Source organism: Amblyomma maculatum, chromosome 11 (assembly GCF_055883805.1).
Source record: "Amblyomma maculatum isolate TAMU_Amacu chromosome 11, ASM5588380v1, whole genome shotgun sequence".
NCBI lineage: Eukaryota > Metazoa > Arthropoda > Arachnida > Ixodida > Ixodidae > Amblyomma > Amblyomma maculatum.
The window spans coordinates 51,726,080-51,746,396 of NC_139354.1; the positions used below are offsets into that span (position 1 = coordinate 51,726,080).

Below are 20,317 nucleotides of genomic sequence, written 5' to 3' on the forward strand. Positions count from 1 at the left end.
ACAAATTTGTCTAGTTCCTTGTACTACGGCACAGGGCGCTGGCAGTTTTTATCACGAATCGGGTCGAAAAACCGTATTTCTATTACACCTCCAAAAAGAGAACCTGCATCGAAGCTGTACTACAAACCACCGAACTACTGCACACCATCGGTAAACTAACAGGCTGAGGGAAAGGCTGAACAAAAGGATTTCCAATATATCGCCATATACGTTGCATCGATATAGAAACGGGGAGAAGTGTTATTGCCTGTTACGTTCGCTTGTGTTACTGCGATCAAGGAGAATACACGTATGCCACTCTTCCTGCTTGTGCATGGAAGACAACCCTATTGAAAAAACCTATTTGCGGTTTTAATAGGTCCTGTATGAAATAATATGGGAGTATGCAGGAGCCGAAATGGGGCATAAAGGACCCATAAAGACGCATTCAGGACTAGTAGGAGGACGCGCAGGATATGCATATAGGTTCTGTTACTCCTTTTCAGACTCCTTTATCTCCTGTATATCACATGTGGGATATATATTAGGAGTTATCGGAGTGTGAATAGGTCCTGTGTACCATGATACAGGAGTTGGATGGGCTTCTTAATCAGGATTTGTTTATGGAAGTTTGAAAAGGCAAAGTTTGATATATGCGCATGCGGTGTCCCCGCTAAATTCAATCAAGAATTAAAAACAAGAAAGCCTTTTTCAAATTTGAATGAAATGAACATGAAAGTTTGTTTTACATTTCGATTTCTGCATGCGCTGCTGTGAGCGCATGCGGTAATTACAATCAACAATCGCTGCACGTCTTCCGACCTTATGACGCACGTTCATATCTGTAACTGATGACGAGTCTGCAATACGGAAGTGCAGGGAATAAATTCGCCTTTCCACATGAACATAAGTATGTTCGAGCATAACTCAAAACACACGTCGCCGCCTACCGAACCATTCATTGATAGCTGCATATCAACAGCGATGCTTATTTAAGGGTTTGCATTTTAAAGGGAGCGATGGGAAGCAAAATACCGCCGCCGCTGCTCCGCTGGCAGCATGGGAAGTTAAAAGGTCATATATATGACAAGCGGATCCGTACGAGATATCTCTGTAGTAGAAAGAAAAATGCGCTCTAACACGGCGAAAAAATAGCCAGTACGTAACATATTCGCATATTCTTAGGTGTACGTGCAAAACACTGATACGTTTGAATGATAGATGATATTGCCTATGTGTATTGATAGAAAAGAAAAAGGTTCAGCGTGTTTACAGGGCAATTGTCGAAGGACGACCGCACGTAAGAAAAAGATGCAAAGTGCGAAACAGAAAATCGCAATAGAAAACGACGAATATAAGCATACAAACCATCTGTCTCCATGGTGTAGTGGTTAGCGTGCTGGGCTGGTATGCGGTGTAATCCGTAAGATCATGGTTCGATTCCTGGTGCGGCAACATTTTTTTTTTCATTTTTTTTTATTTACGTGCATTTTTTTATTTACCTGAACGTCTTTTTAGCCTGCATCCTCATTTTCCCCACAACGAGGGGCGCTGACCACATTCGACAACGCACATAGCCTGCGACTCCTACTACTCCTTTTACTCCTACCACTCCCTCAACTCCCACAACTCCCATGTCCAATAACCCCATATGAATAGGTCCTATATACAGATTTTTTTCAATAGGGAAGTAAACCCAATGCTAGATACTTGCAGCCGCATAGAGCGGACGACCGCCTATCCGGGGATGATCGATTGGTATGCGAGCCCACGTGTAGGCTCGATAGCTGGCAGGAGTAAGCATATAGCTACCACTGCGCACCGACGCTTATCCCTAGTCTCCGGAGATATTTGAGACCTCGCATTAAGGTCTGAATTCGGACACCGATTTGCAGTCGATATCTGCCAAAAAAACCAATGACGCTCTACTTTAGACTGTACAAAGTTATTCGTCACATAAGTGAGCTTACTACGAGGTTACTACAAAGAGAAAGCCAACCATTCCAACGAGATTTCCACGTCCCGAACATGTGCATCTACTCTGGCTTAAGTATTATTACGTGTGATCATTGTTTTTATCGAAAGCGTTTCTACGTTCATGCTGCGTTGGCAGAAAGTGATCGCCGGACGTGAACGCCGGCTGGGTCGTTAGGAAGTGGCCGCCATAACAATACACAATAAAGGAAAAGGAATTGTTAATTGCTGCAAATAATAAAGGTTACAATAGAGATCGGTTGATGCTGTAATGACCAATAATCACTACTAATGACTAGTAATTACCCATATATCAAAAATAACTTGCATTAACTGCGAATAAATATAGATGACTCAAATGCTTTGTAATCAGTAGGGAGATCCTAAATGAACTACTAATGATTACTGATGACTTCAAATGACTAATAGCGACTTGTATTGACCAATATGTATAAAGACGATTTGTAACAACTGTAATTGATGAGAAATCGCTAAAAATGTTCAGTAATGAGTAGCAAGGACTAAAATGGCCTGCTAGTTGTATTTAAAGACGAATATGTCTAACGATAACTTCTGGTAACCACAATAAACTATGCAATGCTAAATATGCTAAGTAGTGAGTAGTAATGACATAAATGACTGGTAATGCCTACTCATACAACTACTAGGCATTCGCCTCTTACCTCTTAAGCAATATCTTTTGCGTGCGTCTAATGTTTGTTCACTACCACATTCATCGCCAACTAACACATGCAGATAATATACCCCCTTGTGCTGGTGTGTTTTTCTCGTTTCAGCCTAGCATCGGGAGGAAGCATGTTTTGGAACAGTGCCAGTGCAGCGCACGGAGAAGGACAGCAATCGCATCAGTGAAGATGACGGTGCCGCTGAGCCTTTTAAGAGTTTTTGGTTCATCAGTTGTTGCGCTTGTTCTTCCTGTTGTCATGCAGACCAAAAGCCTATATTGCTTCCATCTACCTGCCTGCTAAGAGGTGACAATACTAGGTAGCTCGACTATAGGGTCTTGCTCTGGAGCGATTAATATAAGTTAGCTGTCAAAGGTATTCTGGGCGTGTCTTTAATCATGAAAGCCGGTAGTCTTAAACCGGTACATTTGCTCCGATGTGTTTAAGTCTGTCATGCCACAATGCAGAAAATGAGTGTAAAAATTCAATCGGCATAATCTTCGGATGAAAAGATTAACTTATCGTAGACATATTGCCATAGGAATTGTAGATATGCTTTTGATTAATTGCATTTAATTTCTCAGCATTGCAGTGGAGTAAAAGGTTCATAAATGCAGTTTGAGTTGTGTAGCTGAAGACTTGGAGCCTTGCAGTACTCTTCGTAGTAGTCCTTACATTCTTGTGGTATATGTTCTAACTGTGAATCTTTGACCAGGAGCTCGCAACCTGTGAAGATGGGAAATAAATGCAAACAGCAGTTCACACATAGTTAAATAATTATAAGCATTTAAGAAAAATAGGCTGATAATAGTTAATATTTATTTGGCTAAAGATAGGTAAAATCACTTCGCACTATAAACTCATGAATCTTTAACAGCGTCTTGAAGCTACAAATATATTTAAAACATTTTATAATGACTCGCCCCTACCTCTGATTATTTGAATCATGAGAACTCAATTAATAATCATCAAACAGGCATGCGCATTGTCGGCCAAATTTAGCGGCTCATCTTTCTTTGCTGTACGGATCCTAAATTTTTAAAGCAAGCCAGGATTGACCGAAAAATGATGCCACGAAGCAAGGTCACTCGCTGGAGTGACAGCGAGGCTACTCGCTGTCTTCTTTTTAAGCTCGCATACCTCGTCCTCAGTTATTCGTAAGGAACATTCTGAACACTACGCCAGTCATTTTCCTGCTTCGAAGAACACGGCCTCTTCATCAATACGGCCAAGGGCGTTTTTGTGTCAATGACCTCGATTTCCTTGGTGATCAGATAACAGCACACGGAATATGTCCTTTGGACAGTTCGGAGCACGCTGTCCCCAATATTTCTTCCTAAAAGTTGCTTGCAAGCTCGGAGATTTCCTCTGCTTTTAAACTTCCATCGATGTTTCTTGGCCGATATGCCCTCACTTTCCTGCCCCTCATCGATCTACTAAAATCAACACATGCACCACAATCCTCTTGACTAGACATCAGCTGCCGACACCACTTTCCAAGCATCCAAACACTCTTGCCAACACTATTCTGCTCACGCAACACTGGCCGACGCCCTGTTACGTTTCACCACTGACGCATTCAATGACGCTGCAGGCGCCGTTCAGAAACAGCTTCAAGAGAACTGCTGGTGCCCATTGTGTTTCTTCACCCAGAAGCTCAAGCGCGCCGAAACGTGCTACAGTATGCTCACGCATAAGGAGGAGCCGTTTTTCATGTGCTCACGGCTTACAAGCTGTGAACATGTGCGTTTTGTGTTAATCAATTCTCACACACCACATGAGAGACATGGCACCCTAGTTTTATATCTGAGTATAAAGTGAAAACCAGGCACATTGAAGCATCCATGCACAGTGCAGCCAATGCGCTTTCCCGTGTCAATTATCTCTCCATCAGGCGCGCTCTACTTCACAACGCTGGCTGCGAGATAATGAATATACAATGACATTAAACAGTTCCAGGCCAACCCTAGCTCTTTGCCCACGTCGCCAGTGGCTTTGTTGTCATGTTCGGAAAACATCTTGCGCGACGTCTCCAGTAGTCTTCCACAGGCTGTTCCAACCGCCTTCCGCCACTAAGTATTCGGCCACCTGCACAACGCTGCCATCATAAAATTCATACTACGCATCACATGGTGACGCCTAGGTTCTTTCGGCTACACTTCTTCCGAGATAAGCATTGCTGGGCTCGCGCATGATCCTAATATCAGCGGTCGAAAACGGCGGGAAAAGTGAAGTAGCCTCATAACCCTTTCAAGCCTCCCCATTGTCGTTTCGACCATTTTAGGTCGACATAGCTGACCATCTTGCTCAATCAAGAGGTTTCCGCTACATCCTTAACAGTGTCCACCGCTACACGCGGTGGCCCAGAACCTTTTCGTTGTCCGATATCACAGTGTTTACTTTGGCGTTCACGTTTTTAAGTTTATGGATTGGCCGCTTCGACTGTCCCATTCTAGTCACAGCGGATTGTGGCCACCAATTTGATTGCGCTATGTTTCGTAGTCGGACTACCCAGCTTGGAGTGCGCCATAACCTCTCCACTACGTATCAGCCTTTAAACAACACATATTTGAAGGCTTACACTGCCACCTGAAGGCTGCCTTTGTTTTATCGAAGCTTGTACTTAGCTCAATGACCTTCCTATATCCTAATCAAACTTTGATCTGCGTTTAATGATCTGCAGCGAATTGCGGCTGATATGGTCTATGGGACTTCCGGCCATTATTTAGACGTGTTCTTTTTTTCGGCACAACCCGAAGACATCTCTGAGCCTAAACTCACAGCGAGCAACTATGGCTGCTCCTTGTTTGTGCACAAACCAAAGACATCTCTCCGCCAGCTAACAGCCAGTAACTATGACTTCTCTCTGCTTCAGTACGAACAAAAGACATCTCTCCGTCTACTTACGGCATGCAACTAAGGTTTCTCTATGTTTCGGCCCTAACCGAAAATATCTTTCCACCGGATTAGGGCAGCAACTGCGGATTTTCGTTGTTTCGGCACGAACCGAAGGTTCCTCCTAGGTAGGAGGAAGAAGTGGAGGTTTCCGAACGTCTGAAGCTGGCGCTCTTCCACTTTTCTGGATTTTATATCGCTGTGAGCTATTTGTGATCTCGTCATCCTTCGGGATGGCGGGCGCACGACCCCTGCGCCCACCCGCCACCATCGAACCGGCTACGGCGTACTCGACGGGTCACCTCGACGTCGCGGACGTGGAGCTTCCAGACACGGCTGATGACTCCACAGTGACTGAGATGAATTCTGACAACAGCTACACGCCTGTACAGTCGCGCCGCCTGAAAAGGAAGCTGCGCCGAACATCAGTAATGAGTGAGACACCGAAGAAGAATGCTGAAAAGCAAGGGATCTTTTCCGTGGCCTTGGTACCAACAACGGCAACGGCGAATCTGAATGTGATAAACAGACAGCACCTGACCCAGTTTTTCGACCAGCTGGTTCCCGGTGAAGTTGACGAAGTCAGAATTATTCCCTGACCGTGGATGTCCTGGGTGGAGGACCAGAATGTCCTGACCGTGGATGTCAAATCCCAGGCTACAGTGGACAAGCTGAAAGGAATTGGTGCGCTAGGCAACATGCCGGTCCGTTCCTTTCTTGCACAAGGGAAAAAGACTACTGCAGGTGTAATCACCGACGTTGACCCCGAGATAAGTGAAAGCGATCTCTGCACGCTGATCAAATCTACGGCGCGCATTGTGGGTGTTCATCGTTTCGGCCACTCAAAGTGCGTTAAATTAGTCTTTGAAACTGAATCCCTCCCATCCCACCTTAAAGTGGCTATGTGAGACACCCAGTTCGGATGTATGTTCCAAGACCTGTTCAGTGCCACAAATGCCACTAGATCGGACACGTGAGCGCCGTTTGTCGAAACGAGGTATCCTGCCGTCGATGTGGCGGTACGCATCCTCATGACACATGCCAGACGGAGACTGTCAAGTGTGCGAACTGCTCGGATACCCATGAAGCGACGGCTAAGGACTGTCCTAAAATTCGGAACGAAAAACGTATACTAAAAAAGATGGTGAGAGATAACTCGACTCATCAAGAAGCGGCCGCGTCTATTCGTCGTCGCAAGCACCGTTCCCGACGCCGACACAAGGAATCGGAAGGCAAGCCTAACCTGGATAAGTCAACTTCAGAGTTAACGTCAGCTCAGGTGCCACAACAGATTGACTCTAATCCCGTTAAGAGTACTCTTGCTGTAATGTCGCAGACAGTGTCACAGGCCAAGGATCAGACAGAAGCTGTTGTATTACCTACCGCCTCTGATGTTGAGTGGCCTGCTCTACCATCAAAGGCCAACGACAGGCCTCATCCCAGTTTGGTTTCCACACGTACTGAAAATTCCGACAACCCCGACAGCCAGCAGGTAAAAGAAATGCTGAAACAGCTGGTTCATTCAATGCGGGTGCTGCTCTCCAGCATCGACACGCAAACAGCAAAGTTTGCTGTTCAGTTTTTGGACGCATTTGAGCCGCTCTTGGCGGCATTGCAATAATTCACAACGGCGCAATAAACTAACCCCACCGCTGTGACGATGCACTTGCGCCGTAGTGTAGTGATGCAATGGAATGCCCGAGGCTTGCGTGGTCGGCTGAGTGACTTCCGACAGCGGGTACAGAAGTACCGCTTTCCTGTGTTTGTGATCTGTGAGCCCAACATGCCGGCTACTTTCCGCCTTTCTGGATATGTTCTGCTATGGTTTAGAGAAGCAGACGAAACAAGCAAAGTGCTGGTATGTGTACGCCAAGACATTGCGAACGTCCGCCATGATCTGCAGCCCCACAACACGAACCACTACATTTGTTTGACGTTAACCCTGCAAAGATGAGTATGTTCTGTAATTGGCGCTTATATTCCACCGAGGGATGGCTTGGACAAATCATATCTATTTTCAACCCTCCAGTGTTGTGCAGGTCCTCGTATTATTGTGGGGGACTTTAATGCTCACCACCCTCAGTGGGGTAGTGCCATAATGAGCAATCGAGGAAGAGACCTGGCGGACTTTATGCATACGCAAGATCTCGTCAATATAAACGACGGCTCATCGACGTTTCTACGCGGAACAACCTACAGCAGCTGCTTGGATGTGGCGTTTGTTTCCAGAATCCTCCATCCCTCCGTTTCTTGGTGTAGTGATGTGGAAACACATGGGAGTGATCACATACCAACGTACATGTGCATCAAGTGGTTTGCACCTGCCACTTCACCTCATGTGCAATACACAGACTGGCCCGCCTTTAGGGCAGCGGTGGAGACTTCCAGCGTGGACCTCCAGTCACCATCTCAAATAGAGGGACTCATTGCTTCCTCTCCCAGTCAGAACACTCGGTAAGTTAGTGTGCCGGTGTCAGTGTCCAGAATCGACGTGGAATTCGAGCGGCTTCGCGCGATGCGTCGGCGAGCTGAAAGGAAGTACAGGAGAACGAAATCCGCGCAAGATCTCGCACTTTCTCGCCGAGCTAAACGACAAGTTTTGCGCCACCTGGAGAGGTTAGGACGACAACGTTGGAGACAGTTCTGCTCATCACTGGATCCCCGTAAGCCCCTGTCGCCTATTTGGCATGTTGCGAGAAGCTTGTGCACACCTCCGCGAGAAAGTCACCCTTTTCGTGCCCTGGCCCTTTACCAACGCCGCAATGAAGTAGACGTAGCTGAAGATTTTTGTAAAATGGTTGTGGGCACAAACCAGGCACAGTTACCAATTTCAGAGGTTTTTGCACCACCTTCGCCGAATGATCAATACGACGTGCCCTTTACAATAACTGAATTAGACGCCGCTCTTTCTTCTTGTCGGCATTCATCTGCACTTGGTCCTGACGGGATTACTTATTCAACCTTATCAAACCTAGGCAAGTATGGTAGAACTGCACTACTTAATTATTTAAATGATATATGGGCTTCTAGTACTGTTCCTGAACACTGGAAAATTAGCCGCCTGGTTGCTCTTTTGAAGCCTGGAAAGCCTCCTCTCGAACTTACCTCATACCGGCCAGTTGCCCTAGCAAGCTGTGTTGGAAAAATTATGGAGCGCATGGTGCTGGCAAGACTTGAGTGGTATCTAGAGAGTAATGATCTTTATCCGAGTATGATGACTGGATTTCGTCGCGGACGCTCTTCCATTGACAGCGTCATCGACCTTCTGGCGACAGTAGAACACGAAAAGCGTCACCGTCAACTAGTAGCTGCTGCATTTTTAGATATAAAGGGAGCTAACGACAACGTCCTCCATGAAGCTATTCTTGATGGACTTGACGACTTGGGAGTTGGTGACCGGCTCTACTTGTGGATTGTAAGCTATCTCAGCGACCGCTCTGTTTACATGACTACGCCTGAAGGAGATACTACCCGCTTTCAGGTCGGTCGTGGAGTTCCACAGGGAGGAGTTCTCAGCCCAACTTTATTTAACGTTGCGCTAATTGGCCTGGGGAGTGAACTGCCAACTAGCATCCACATAAGTGCATATGCTGACGACATCTGCATCTGGGCCTCTGGTACGACGCGCCCACAACTACGCGCGAGACTGCAACGAGCTGTGTCATCAACATCGATGTACTTACGGCGGCAAGGTTTATTTTTAGCGGCAGAAAAGTGTGCAGTGATCGCGTTTACGGGAAAATGTGTCAGCCGCTACCCGATTATCCTTCATGGAGTCGTAATACCATACGTCTCCAGGCACAGATTCTTGGGAGTAATTATTGACCACCGCTATCTTGGTCTAAACATATTGGAATGGTGAAGAAAAGGCTAATTAATTTTTGCCCTATAATCGTTACATAGCTGGCATCAAATGGGGTCCAACTGAGCGCTCCTTAATACGGCTTTACGAGGCTCTGTTTGTTGGCTACATCCGGTACAGTCTCCCAGTACTCTCTAGTATGAGCATTTCCTGCTTGCGGACTTTAGAGAGCGTGCAAGCGCAGGCACTGAAAATATGCCTTGGACTGCCCAGATGGACCTCTAACAAAGGCACAATTGAAGAGGCACACACTCGCCCAATGTCCATATACTTGTCACACGAACCCCTTCGTGTATATTTACGAGTACTTACAAGACACCGTTTTCACCCACTCAGTAAGATCTGGATGAGAGGCCGGGCTGCAGTTTTACAAGTGCACTCCGCTGCCATCAGTTGCAAGTACCGACAGGATACGTCCTCCCATATCGTCCCACCCAACCACCATAGACGATGGATAAACCTTTGGTGCACCTTCGTGTTCCCGGAATACTAAAGAAATCAATGGTACCAATTAGTGGACTCAAACAACTTACTCTGGCACACATCTGGTCAGAATATCCCAATTATATTCACGTATACACCGATGGATCTGTGTCAGCACAGGCATCCGCTGCAGCTGTGGCCATACCAGCTCAGAAAACGACTCTGCATTTCCTTTTGGGACATACCTCTACATCAACCGCTGCCGAACTTGTATCCATTCGGGAAGCTATTCGCTACATATGTGGGGAACCGCCTCAAAAACGGTGTATATTCACGGCCTCGAAGACTGCATTACAAATTTTGGAAAACTTTTTACGCCACACTGCCTATCAGTCCCTGGCACTAAACATTATGGAGCTCATCACATCTGCCCAGCTGCAAGGCCACATGATAATGTTTCAATGGATCCCTGCCCACTGCGGCCTCCATGGGAATGAACAGGCCGATGTTTAAGCGAAAAGCGCACTCATCAATGGCTTCCAAACAGCTGTGCCTTTTTCAAGAGCGGATACGACGTGTCTTCTAAAGAGTTGTATGAATATTGCTACAGCAGCTTGCTGGGCTGAACCAGACGCCCGACACATCCGTCTTAGAAGGCTCGATCGAAGATTTAAATTTAATGTTCCGCGTGATATTCTGCGTCATCAGGCCTGCTTGATACATAGACTTCGTTTAAACGTGGCTTTCACGCGCAAGGACTTACATTTAATTGGACAGATGGACTCACCGGAATGTTCAACCTGTGGCATCGCAGAGACTGTGGACCATATATTATTGGTGTGCCCAGAGTATGCTAACGAAAGAAATGTGCTAGCTGCTTCCTTGAAGCGTTTAGACAAGAGGCCTCTGTCGGAGGAACTGCTGCTGGGAGCTTGGCAGGACAAGGAGAAGGGCGTCCAGGCAGTGCGTGCTCTTTGCCTTTATTTGAGCGCCAGCGGACTTGATTCGCGCTTGTAAAGCAAGCTGCTGTGTCTGTATATACATTTCATATGCCTTCTCCCACATCGTTACCCATCATGACCTTTTTTTCTTCTCTCCTTCCCCTTCCCCAGTGCAGAGTAGCAGGCCAGATTTGAATTATTCGGGTCAACCTCTCTGCCTTTTTCTTTCAATAAATCCATCTATCTATCTCCACCTACTTACAGCGAGCCACTATGGCTGGTTTTTGCTTCTGCAGGAACTAAAGACATGTCTCCACCAGCTTACGGCAAGAAACTATGGCTGCTGTTTGTTTCGGCAGGAACCAAAGACATCTCTGCTCCGACTTACGGCGAGAAACTACGCCTGCGCTTCAGGCACCTTCAAACCTTCCCCACACGTCAGTCGACTCGCGAAGTCTTGGTGAGCAGAGACCTTCCCACATTCACAGGTCACTGTGTGTTCAAACAAAATTCAAGCCGTTACTGACCATTCCTTACTATGGATACTATGCCATCCTTCAGTAGAATAAGAAAGCTCTCACTTTCTCCTTTGATAGGCGAGAAGCGGTTGTTGCTGCGGTGCGAGTTAAAGCTGCCTACATCCGGTATGTTGCTATTTCGGTGCGCGTCTACTGAATGTTAAATAGTTCTACGACTGTCTTCATCCATACCGTAGACAGGCATGTCTTCAAGGTGTGACGCTGTTGACTGCCGTTCTTCTCTTTTCTCTCTTCAGGCGAAGGTGTGCAGTGGTACATTCTCTACGAACCGTTCTTAGTCGTCTTGGCTCGGAAGGCGGTCTGGCGGAGGTTCCGCGGAACCATGCACAGAGTAGAAATGATTGACCCATAGGTCGGCCCTTTTAGCTTGTTAGGTGCCATGCTCCATTTAAATTATAAGGGTCTAAGTCTTCGTCGGTATTATACAATTCAGCGACAAGCGCAACGGAAACGATTGGCAGTTAAGTAAGGTAGATTATTGTTTGTGAAAAGAGCGTAGTGCTGAAATGCAGAGAACAGTGAAGCTAATTTGTTAGAGCCATAGGGGTGCGGAGTTTGCGAAGCGACTCCAGGCGACATTTTGTTTCAAGGCGAAAGAGTAACCCCAGGAAGACAACAAACAAGTTGCTGATGGCAGGCTTACTGCGTTTGACACACAACAAAACTCCGTCCTAGAGAACACAATAGCAATACTCAGTGAAGGAACCGTTCAGGCTGGATTCTATCCACATATGAGAGCTTGGTTTCACGCAACCTGACGAGGCGATGTGTGGCACACAACCTCAGTAGTGAAATTTATTGAGCCCCGAGAGTTCATTAGAAATTGATTTACCCGTCATATGACAAAAAATGTTGTCCTAAAGAAAATAATGAAAACAAAATTTCAAAGCTCCTTATGGCGGGAATTGAAATTTGCACATGCCGCAATATTTGTATGATTTGATGCAATTAAAATGTCAGCATGCTAAATATAATAAGTAGACACATCTAGCAATGTGTTTCATGTTACTACAGTTTATGAATGATGACGTCTTTTTGCAAAATCATATAAAATATGCATTTACTCTCACTGAATTAGGAAGCTATAATAAGAGCTCAATTCCTGTTAATCACCATTTCAGCATCGAAACGACCGCCTAAATGCTTTAAATTAGCCGAAATAATTTATAAGCCGCTAGATATTGAAAAAAACCAATGAAAAACACGAAGTTTTCTCTTTTCTCTTTTTGTAACAAAACATTGCTCGTTCCTGGTAAAACCGCAAATGTATTGTTTGCATTACTTTTTATTGGTGGATGATGTATGTGTTTGGCCTTGTCGCCGTCTTCTTGCCAACAAACGCCAGAGGTTTGCTGAATAGCAGAACCATGATGTATTTTGCCGAAGTGACCAGGAAGAACATAAAGACAAAGGCTGGCTGGCTGTAACGCTGAGGATGAATGTGCCAGCGAGGCTTAGTGGCGCGTTTCAGACTTTGTATCCAAAGGTCTAGAAGCCTGAACTCCCATCTCGCCATGTTACTCTTCCTTATAAATGCGAGTTCTAGGAGCCAACATAGGGCAGTTTGGTAACGCACCCAACCTGTGAGCAGTTCTCATCTCGTGAAGACATCATTTCCAAGTAAAATCATTTCAGTATCAAGCTGCATATTGGGTAAGGCATAGCATCGATCAAACTCTCCAGTAGGCAATAAATATAAAGTAGCCATAAAACATGAGCTCTAAATATGAAGACAAGCTCGCTTGATTCGCAAAGCCTCCGTCATTACTAATGAATAAACATTCCGTGTGGACGTTTCGTTTATTCATTACCATGAGGAACCATATATTGGGGATGACAAAAAGGAGAACACAGGGCCTATTTTCTGAAGTTTCTCTCATTTCCTTTGCGGATCTAATATAATAAAACAACCAAGCTGTCTCCCAATATACTATTGCTTTCTTATTCAGTCCTTGACTGGACTAACGTATAGCTTTCTACGTCGGTGCTTCGTAAGGCGCCGATGAGGCTTAAGTAGGGGTTATACCTGAAATTGACACGCCGTAAATTTCGGCTTATGTGAAAGATAACGTGTGTAAAGACCACGAGAGGATAACTGTAGTTGCAAAAGTGAAATATTTTTAGACACGCCTGCTTATTCTATTTTTTAAAAAAGAAGTGCAAGGGAGGCCATAGCTCCTAAGAACAAGATAAAAGATTCAGCATGCTTAGTAGACAGCAATTTAATGGCAGTGGGAATTTCCACACTTATAAAAAAATCTGTAAAAAGTGAATTTAGTCAATACAAGCGTCACAATGTTTTTACTTCACTGCTAGGCATAGAGTTATGGTCACAGTACTCCAGGTTGAAATGCCATGGGGTGGTGTTTTGTTCACTTTATTGCTTACCTACCTGTAGCGCCTGTCCCGTGTCCTGTTCTGTCGTGTGCGTGTGTATTTTTAGCGCTAAGAATGCCGTCAACCTGTTAAATGTTGATGTTTCACACCTGAATAGACGATTTCCGGCCATTCATTTCGTAGCCTAGCAAACAGGGCCGGCATGTATCTAAAGGCATGCCTGAAAGTTATCACTACCCTGTTTTGAGCTGGTTTATCTCAGACACTAAGCAAATATATTATTTCTGGAAGAGTTAAAAGCTAGATTTTTGTATAAAGTAGCCAATTAAGAGGAATGATCCTGTCACTGCAAAAATAATTAAGCATAAGAATTCTCTACCAGAACATGGCCACTACCTCTGGCACGCGTAGAAAAACAAGGGTGAATGAAATTACTGCTAACACATGAATGTGGTATGATCATAAAAGATATTAGATTGCATTTGGGGTCGGATCGACTGCTGAATTGCAGGATCTACACACTATGAACCAAATTCGCCATTGACTCTTTCAATATCGTAGATATAAAAAACATGGTTAATAAACGTAGTTGATCAACGTCACTAAAGACTTAGTTGTTTTATTCGCCGTTTTATGTACGATATCTCTCAACTCCGTTAACCATGCTATCCGGGAGAATATCCTCTAATGTTGAACGACGAAAGGAAACAGTACACTGTGTTAGTAGCAAGGGTTGATGTCTCGGATAGAAAACAATGAGGCTTGAATGCAAATCATTTGTGTAAAATTAGTGCCTTGTCGAAGCCGTAGGGTTCTTTTTGCGGTGTCACTTGCACAGTGTCAAGTAAATGGCAATCCAAAATCAAGTTTTTGAATAAAAAAGGATTTTGAAGCAAGCCTGCAGGTATTTCCGGAGTTATACTTAGCTCAGTGTACGCATTAATACTTTTTATTGTAATAGAACAAAAAACATAATAGACAGCACACTTACCACTTTCGTAGTCACTGTTTCGCACCCAAATGACGAAACAAGAGTTGGTCGTATCCTTCATCTCAAGCGTGAGATTAGCAGTCAGGTTTGCTAGCGCGTAAAAAATATTTAATTAGATACAAATTTCTTTGCTCATACCTAATAACTAGCTCCTGCATTATGTGCAAACATGCTTTGAAAACAACGCTAACGACCAGAGTACAGGCGTTTGAGTGCAATCACATATTAAGTGAATATAGACATGCACCCTTTCAGTACCGTGATATTACTTTAACTTATGCGCTTCTACATAGATATTATCTTAGTGAAAGTGAGGAGAGTTGAATGCAAATCAAAGATAATATGCCACATTCAGCAAAGAAAGAAGGTATTTGTTTCCACGCGGAAAGAGTAAAACCCCATATCAAATGTGTTGTGTCAAGTTCACAAACGCTTTCTTCGTTATCAAATGGGAGCGCTAGCAATAGTTGGCTATCATTTATTGCCGCTACCAGCTTTCTTAACACGTTTCTGTTAGGTAAAGGGGCAAACGTAGTGCATTATTTACTTTCCTAACTGTGGACTGCGTTGCACATGCTATGGTCGACAGGTGCATTACGCTTCAAATTTACTTTCACTGGGTGAGCATTACTTTAACGTGCTATCCGTCATCCAGTAGTAACATGCGTTTATACGAACTCCTCATTAAGAGTTGAGTTTTAAGGTATTATTCTGTAGCAATACATTTCTATTTACTTAAAGTTAAAAAAAGTGTCCCTGATGAGCCTCCATATGCCTGGTGTACAATTAAAAATGAAGAAAAAAATTCCCAGCATTCCCATTATCGATAGCGAAATAGTCGCAGATAATAAAACTGAACCTTAGAGAATCTTGGTGCTTTCTTGAGCAAAAGGCTAGTATTTCGAGACGAACCGCAATAAAGAACGTCAGAGAGATACTCTTTGTATCCGAAAAAACTGACCACGATAAACATTCAATGCATAAGCGCTTTAAATATCCTACAGAAGGGTACCAATATTATAAAATGGCACGTGGTATCCCGTTCAATATGACTTGTACCCCCTTCCCGGAAAGTATGGTGGTGCCGACCAGCGACAAGCTTCAAAACTAAAAGCAGCGGATCATTGCTGTTTCAGCACTCAGTCTTCTCAACTAGGCCGTATTGTTTTGGCAGTGGCATAGGGTTATCGCATCGTGGGCGACTGCGTGCTCAATGCCATTCGCCTGTGCTATCTGGTCTTGATACTGTTGTAGCGTTATCGTTATCGCCTTGCCGCCGCTTGCGTGTCGAATGCTAAGCTATCGTGGCATTTCCCTTTACTTTTGTTTATTTTGTTAGCATCGCATTTCTTTGTTTAATGTGTCGGCCATATTATAAATACCGCCTCTGACAGGCTGACGCCTCGCCTTCAGGTGATAAGTAAATAGTTTCGCTGATCAGACGACGCAGAGAATGCACCTGGGTGCTGCAACAGCAGAATCCTTTCTCCTTGGCGTTCTGATACGCCTCTAGGTTGTCGCAATATGCTTTCGGAATACACTGCGGTCCCACGCCACCTGTTTTCGTCATATTGGCCGCAATAGTATACCGAAATAAGCCTACTATATAATGTAGTCTCCACTTAGTCAATGGATTATTGGAGCGTGCATAGAGGCATGGCTGTCACGATATCGGCGCACATGTTTACTACACCAGCACGGCGAGAAGAAGCCAGCGCGGCGTCTACGTTCGCAAATGCGCCAAAGGTTCGACGACTTTATAGAAACGCCTTCTTTCCCGCTGTCACCCGTTAATAATTAGAACGATTATTAACAATGCGCCCTTAACAGTGCGCACACTCCCAGACACCCTTAGAGTGGGGAAGGACGGGAAGGAGGCTTATCCTGAACCTTGTGGAACCTTCGATGCGGCGCTGCGCGGGCCTCCAGCCGCGCCGGCTGAATAAAATGTGCGCCCATTTCGTGACACTACCCCTCCCTTAAAGAATATTGTCCTACAATATTCGTAATACACACGACAATCGCGGCGCACACGCATGTGCTCACAAACTACATTGGCAAATGCACACATAACGCTCATCAATTTGCACAAATTTCACAGAGTGCAATAACATTTAAAATTTACACATCTAAAGTCTCACAAGTTCCTCAGACTCTGATGACAAATTTTTCGCATATCACTTCCATGATGTTCACAAACACAACTCACTGTTGTCAAGATACACATGAAAATTGAGGAACACAGAGACACACAGCCTTTTAATGAGAAGCCCACAAACTCAATACACACTTTCGCCTATATTTCCAGAAGCAGCCGCCACCTCCTCTCTGTGAGAGATTAGTTGCTCTAGTATTGTTAGACGCGCCAGTTTTCTTTCTTACAAAGCACTGATTTTTCTTTTTTCACGTGTCCTGCTCCCTTTGCTACTTCCTTCTGAGTTCCTCTACGGGTGCGGTTCCCTATTCTCGTGCTGCTCAGACTTAGGTTTGATTTCCGACTGGAGGTTTGACATTGACTCTCATAACGCTTTGGGGTTGTTGATCTAGGTCAGCGGAGGTCGATTTGCGCATGCGTTTCCAATACTTCAGCTTATTCTTCCTTGATATTCTTGGCGACCCTTCCCGCTCGACCTTGCCTTCATCAGCAATGCTGAATATTAATTTTCTTTCTTACTTTTTTCCGCACTGCTGGCCGAGGCATATTTGCTCCGGTTTCATTCATGCAGGCGCAGTTAGAACATTGGTCTCTTGAGGGAGCATCTTTTTGAGAACCACTTTGTTCTCACTTGATTCTTTCAATTTTATTTCTTTTCTTTACGGCCTTCCGCTATGCTTTCTTGGAGCAGAGCTCATTTTCAACTGGAGACTGATTCTCTTCAATTTGAATTGCTTCTTGTTCATTATAATTTTCCTTTAACCCTTTAAATGCAGTGCAGTCCTCGATTTCCTCCTTTTCTGAATATCCCAGTCTAGGATCTGCACTGTCACCCTCCTCGGAAAAAAAAGGTTCCTCATCTTCCTCAGTGAGAAGGGGTTCCTAATCTTCCTCCGTAGGAAGAACCTCCTCGGTAGTCGAGCCGTCACTAGAAACTGGCTCTTGAATCTTTGGGCGAGTACTGTCTTGCGCCTCAGCTCCATCTGAGCTTTCGTGTTTGCTGTTATTTGACAGCTCTTCCTCTAGGTCACTCATGCACTCAAACCTTGTGCAATTTAATATGGAGCTACAATTCTGCCCTTCTTCCTCATCAGGCGATGAAGACACGACCGAAGTTTCCGGCTCGACAATTGCCTTTGCAGCTTCGGCGCAACCTAGCCGCACCAAAAACTACAAACTCCAAAATTCATACAATTAAGCAATTATTAAAACAGATAGTCATACGAAAGCCGACTAGACTATTTCAGGTCCCAGCACGTGCAGGAGTGTTAGGTAATGAGCTCGATGATACAGTTGCGTCGCGAGCTTATACGTCGAGCCGGACCAGATTGGCTTTAGCTTCGAAATCTGTGGTCCGCGCCGAATTCCGTCGGGTAGTTGCAATGAGATGGGCTGTTTGGTGGCGTGAAAACAACGAGGCTACGGGAATATTTGATTTTGTTCCCGATGTCAATAACATACCCATCTCATTCCACCCGTGAACCCAATTATTCATCTCATAACTGGTCACGGCCGATTCCCCCACTACTTGCACCGTTTCGGCCTTTCACCATCACCGCAATGCCCCTGCGGAGCATCACAAGGTGACGTCACTCATTACATCACCTCATGTTCATTAACCATTACCCATCTTCAACATTTAAATCCTCCCCCACCTCCACTACATGGTCCAACAATTTGGAGACATTGGCTAGACAATAAATTTAACTGTGCGTGGTTAATTCGACTAGTAAATTTTGTTAGTTCTTTGCTCCCAGATTATAGAAGGCAAAATTACACATGATAAAATTTCATACACAACTTATACTATCATTTTACATTATTCTGTCATCGGCTGGGGGCTAATCAAGCCAAATGAGGTGGGCACTGCCAGTGCTCGCCCTTATGCCGCTTTCAGATAATGTAATTTCTTTATTTTTATTTTTCTTCTGTTTTAATCTTTACTTTCAATTTATATTTATCATTCTTTAACTGTACAAAGTGTAAATAGTGTACATACTGTAGATAGTGTACATATTGATTCTTGAAAATTTTTGTATTCACCTGCACCTTCCTCTACTCCATTTTCTATTTTACATTTCTTTTTGCTTTTTCCTTGCTTTGCTATGCTATTTTCTTTTCTATGCTTTACAGTTTTATGGTTCCCTCCTCCGCCGGCTCACCACCAAGATCAATATTCCCCCTCACACCTTTTCTAATTAAAGTCTCATTGGTTTTCCCCCTCCTTTTTTTTGTTTGTTGTTGTGTGTGTGTGTGTGTTTTCTTGTAAGTGTTATTTTGCAATGTCTATGGTATGTGTGCCTGGGCACATTTATTGAATATTATCCCTATAACATAAATAAACTAGCTGTGGGAGGATAGCCCACCCTCTGTGCTCGTTGAGCCCTTACGATACAGATGTGTTACCGTGCCCACTATTTATTTTTCCAATTGGCTTTTTCTACCAAATTAAGCACTTTGGCCCACTGGGCCCTTTTCATTTATTTTTGATTGGTTTAAGCCTGTTATAGCTTAGCTGGTGCAGGCTCATTCTCACTCCGCTTTATTTTTAAATTTACTTTCAAACAGTCTCAGGAGTGAGACTTTGGATTGGGGCAGGTGCTTACATTTTGGGGGTCTGTATTCATTACATGTTTTCTGACGGAGTTTCAATATTGTGAAAAAGAGATAAATTCTTGACCACTCACTTTTACTCGAGTAATAGCTGGCTTCATACACACCGGTGCGGTTTTTAACTTCAGTGAGGTTAACTGTTACCTTCTCGGTACCACTGAAAAAGACACAATGACTATTTTGTTGCAACGGAAAAATATAAAAAAGGCATAAACGGGAAATTTTTTGTGTTCATGAGCACAAAGCATATGAAAAAGAAAGTTTGGTAGTACGGTGGGATTCTTTTTCTGTGTGCTGTCACATTACGCGTATTAACACAGATAATGCTGAGGACAGAAACATATGAGTTGCATGCTTTTATTTAGTATGTTAGATATGTGAAGGAAAAAAGACAGTATACAGGAGTAAAATAGATAAATCTGGTAATCTTCAACCAGCCTCGTTGTTGCACATCGTCTGCTTATTTACAAGAACCTTTTTTCATTTCTAGAACAACACTTCAAGCAACAGCTCACTTTGTCTCATGTATTTCGAACACTTGGGAGCAAAAATGCGCAAAATGATTTACTCACTAGACGAATGAAGTTCCGCTGTATTTCCCCGCACGTAATTCGTAAGCATATTGCGTTACACTTAGGTTTTGAACCATCTCCGCCGTAAGGCACCGATATTCCGATTCTATGTGATGTGTTCTGTTGACGACGACGAGGGGGCCTGTTACCTGTGTCAACTGAAGGGAAGCAAAACAGGATTGGTTGTACACATCTCAATATTTCATTTGCTCCTTTTAAATCTAGTCATGCATTTTATTAGGCATTCATCGGCTCTACTGTCTTAGACGGTTTTTTTGCTGGTAGAGCGAGCACAAGTTTATTTTGGTGTGGAAAGCGGCATCTTTTGAAAGCGTACGATATAGTGGCTT

The 20,317-nt window shown here is 44.3% G+C and overlaps 1 protein-coding gene across 1 annotated transcript in view; it reads right to left on the reverse strand.

The window, feature by feature from the left end:
• Positions 1 to 3,130: 3,130 nt before the first annotated feature.
• LOC146173791 (uncharacterized) overlaps positions 3,131 to 20,317 on the reverse strand; it is a 35,065-nt gene continuing 17,878 nt past the window's right edge. The window contains exons 2-5 of the mRNA XM_084583683.1: positions 19,968 to 20,125; positions 19,470 to 19,552; positions 14,628 to 14,717; positions 3,131 to 3,365 (exon numbers count right to left, since the gene is read on the reverse strand). Of these exons, the coding sequence (XP_084439809.1) occupies positions 3,220 to 3,365; positions 14,628 to 14,717; positions 19,470 to 19,552; positions 19,968 to 20,125 (477 nt within the window). The 3' untranslated portion in view covers positions 3,131 to 3,219. The remainder of the gene's footprint in view (positions 3,366 to 14,627; positions 14,718 to 19,469; positions 19,553 to 19,967; positions 20,126 to 20,317) is intronic.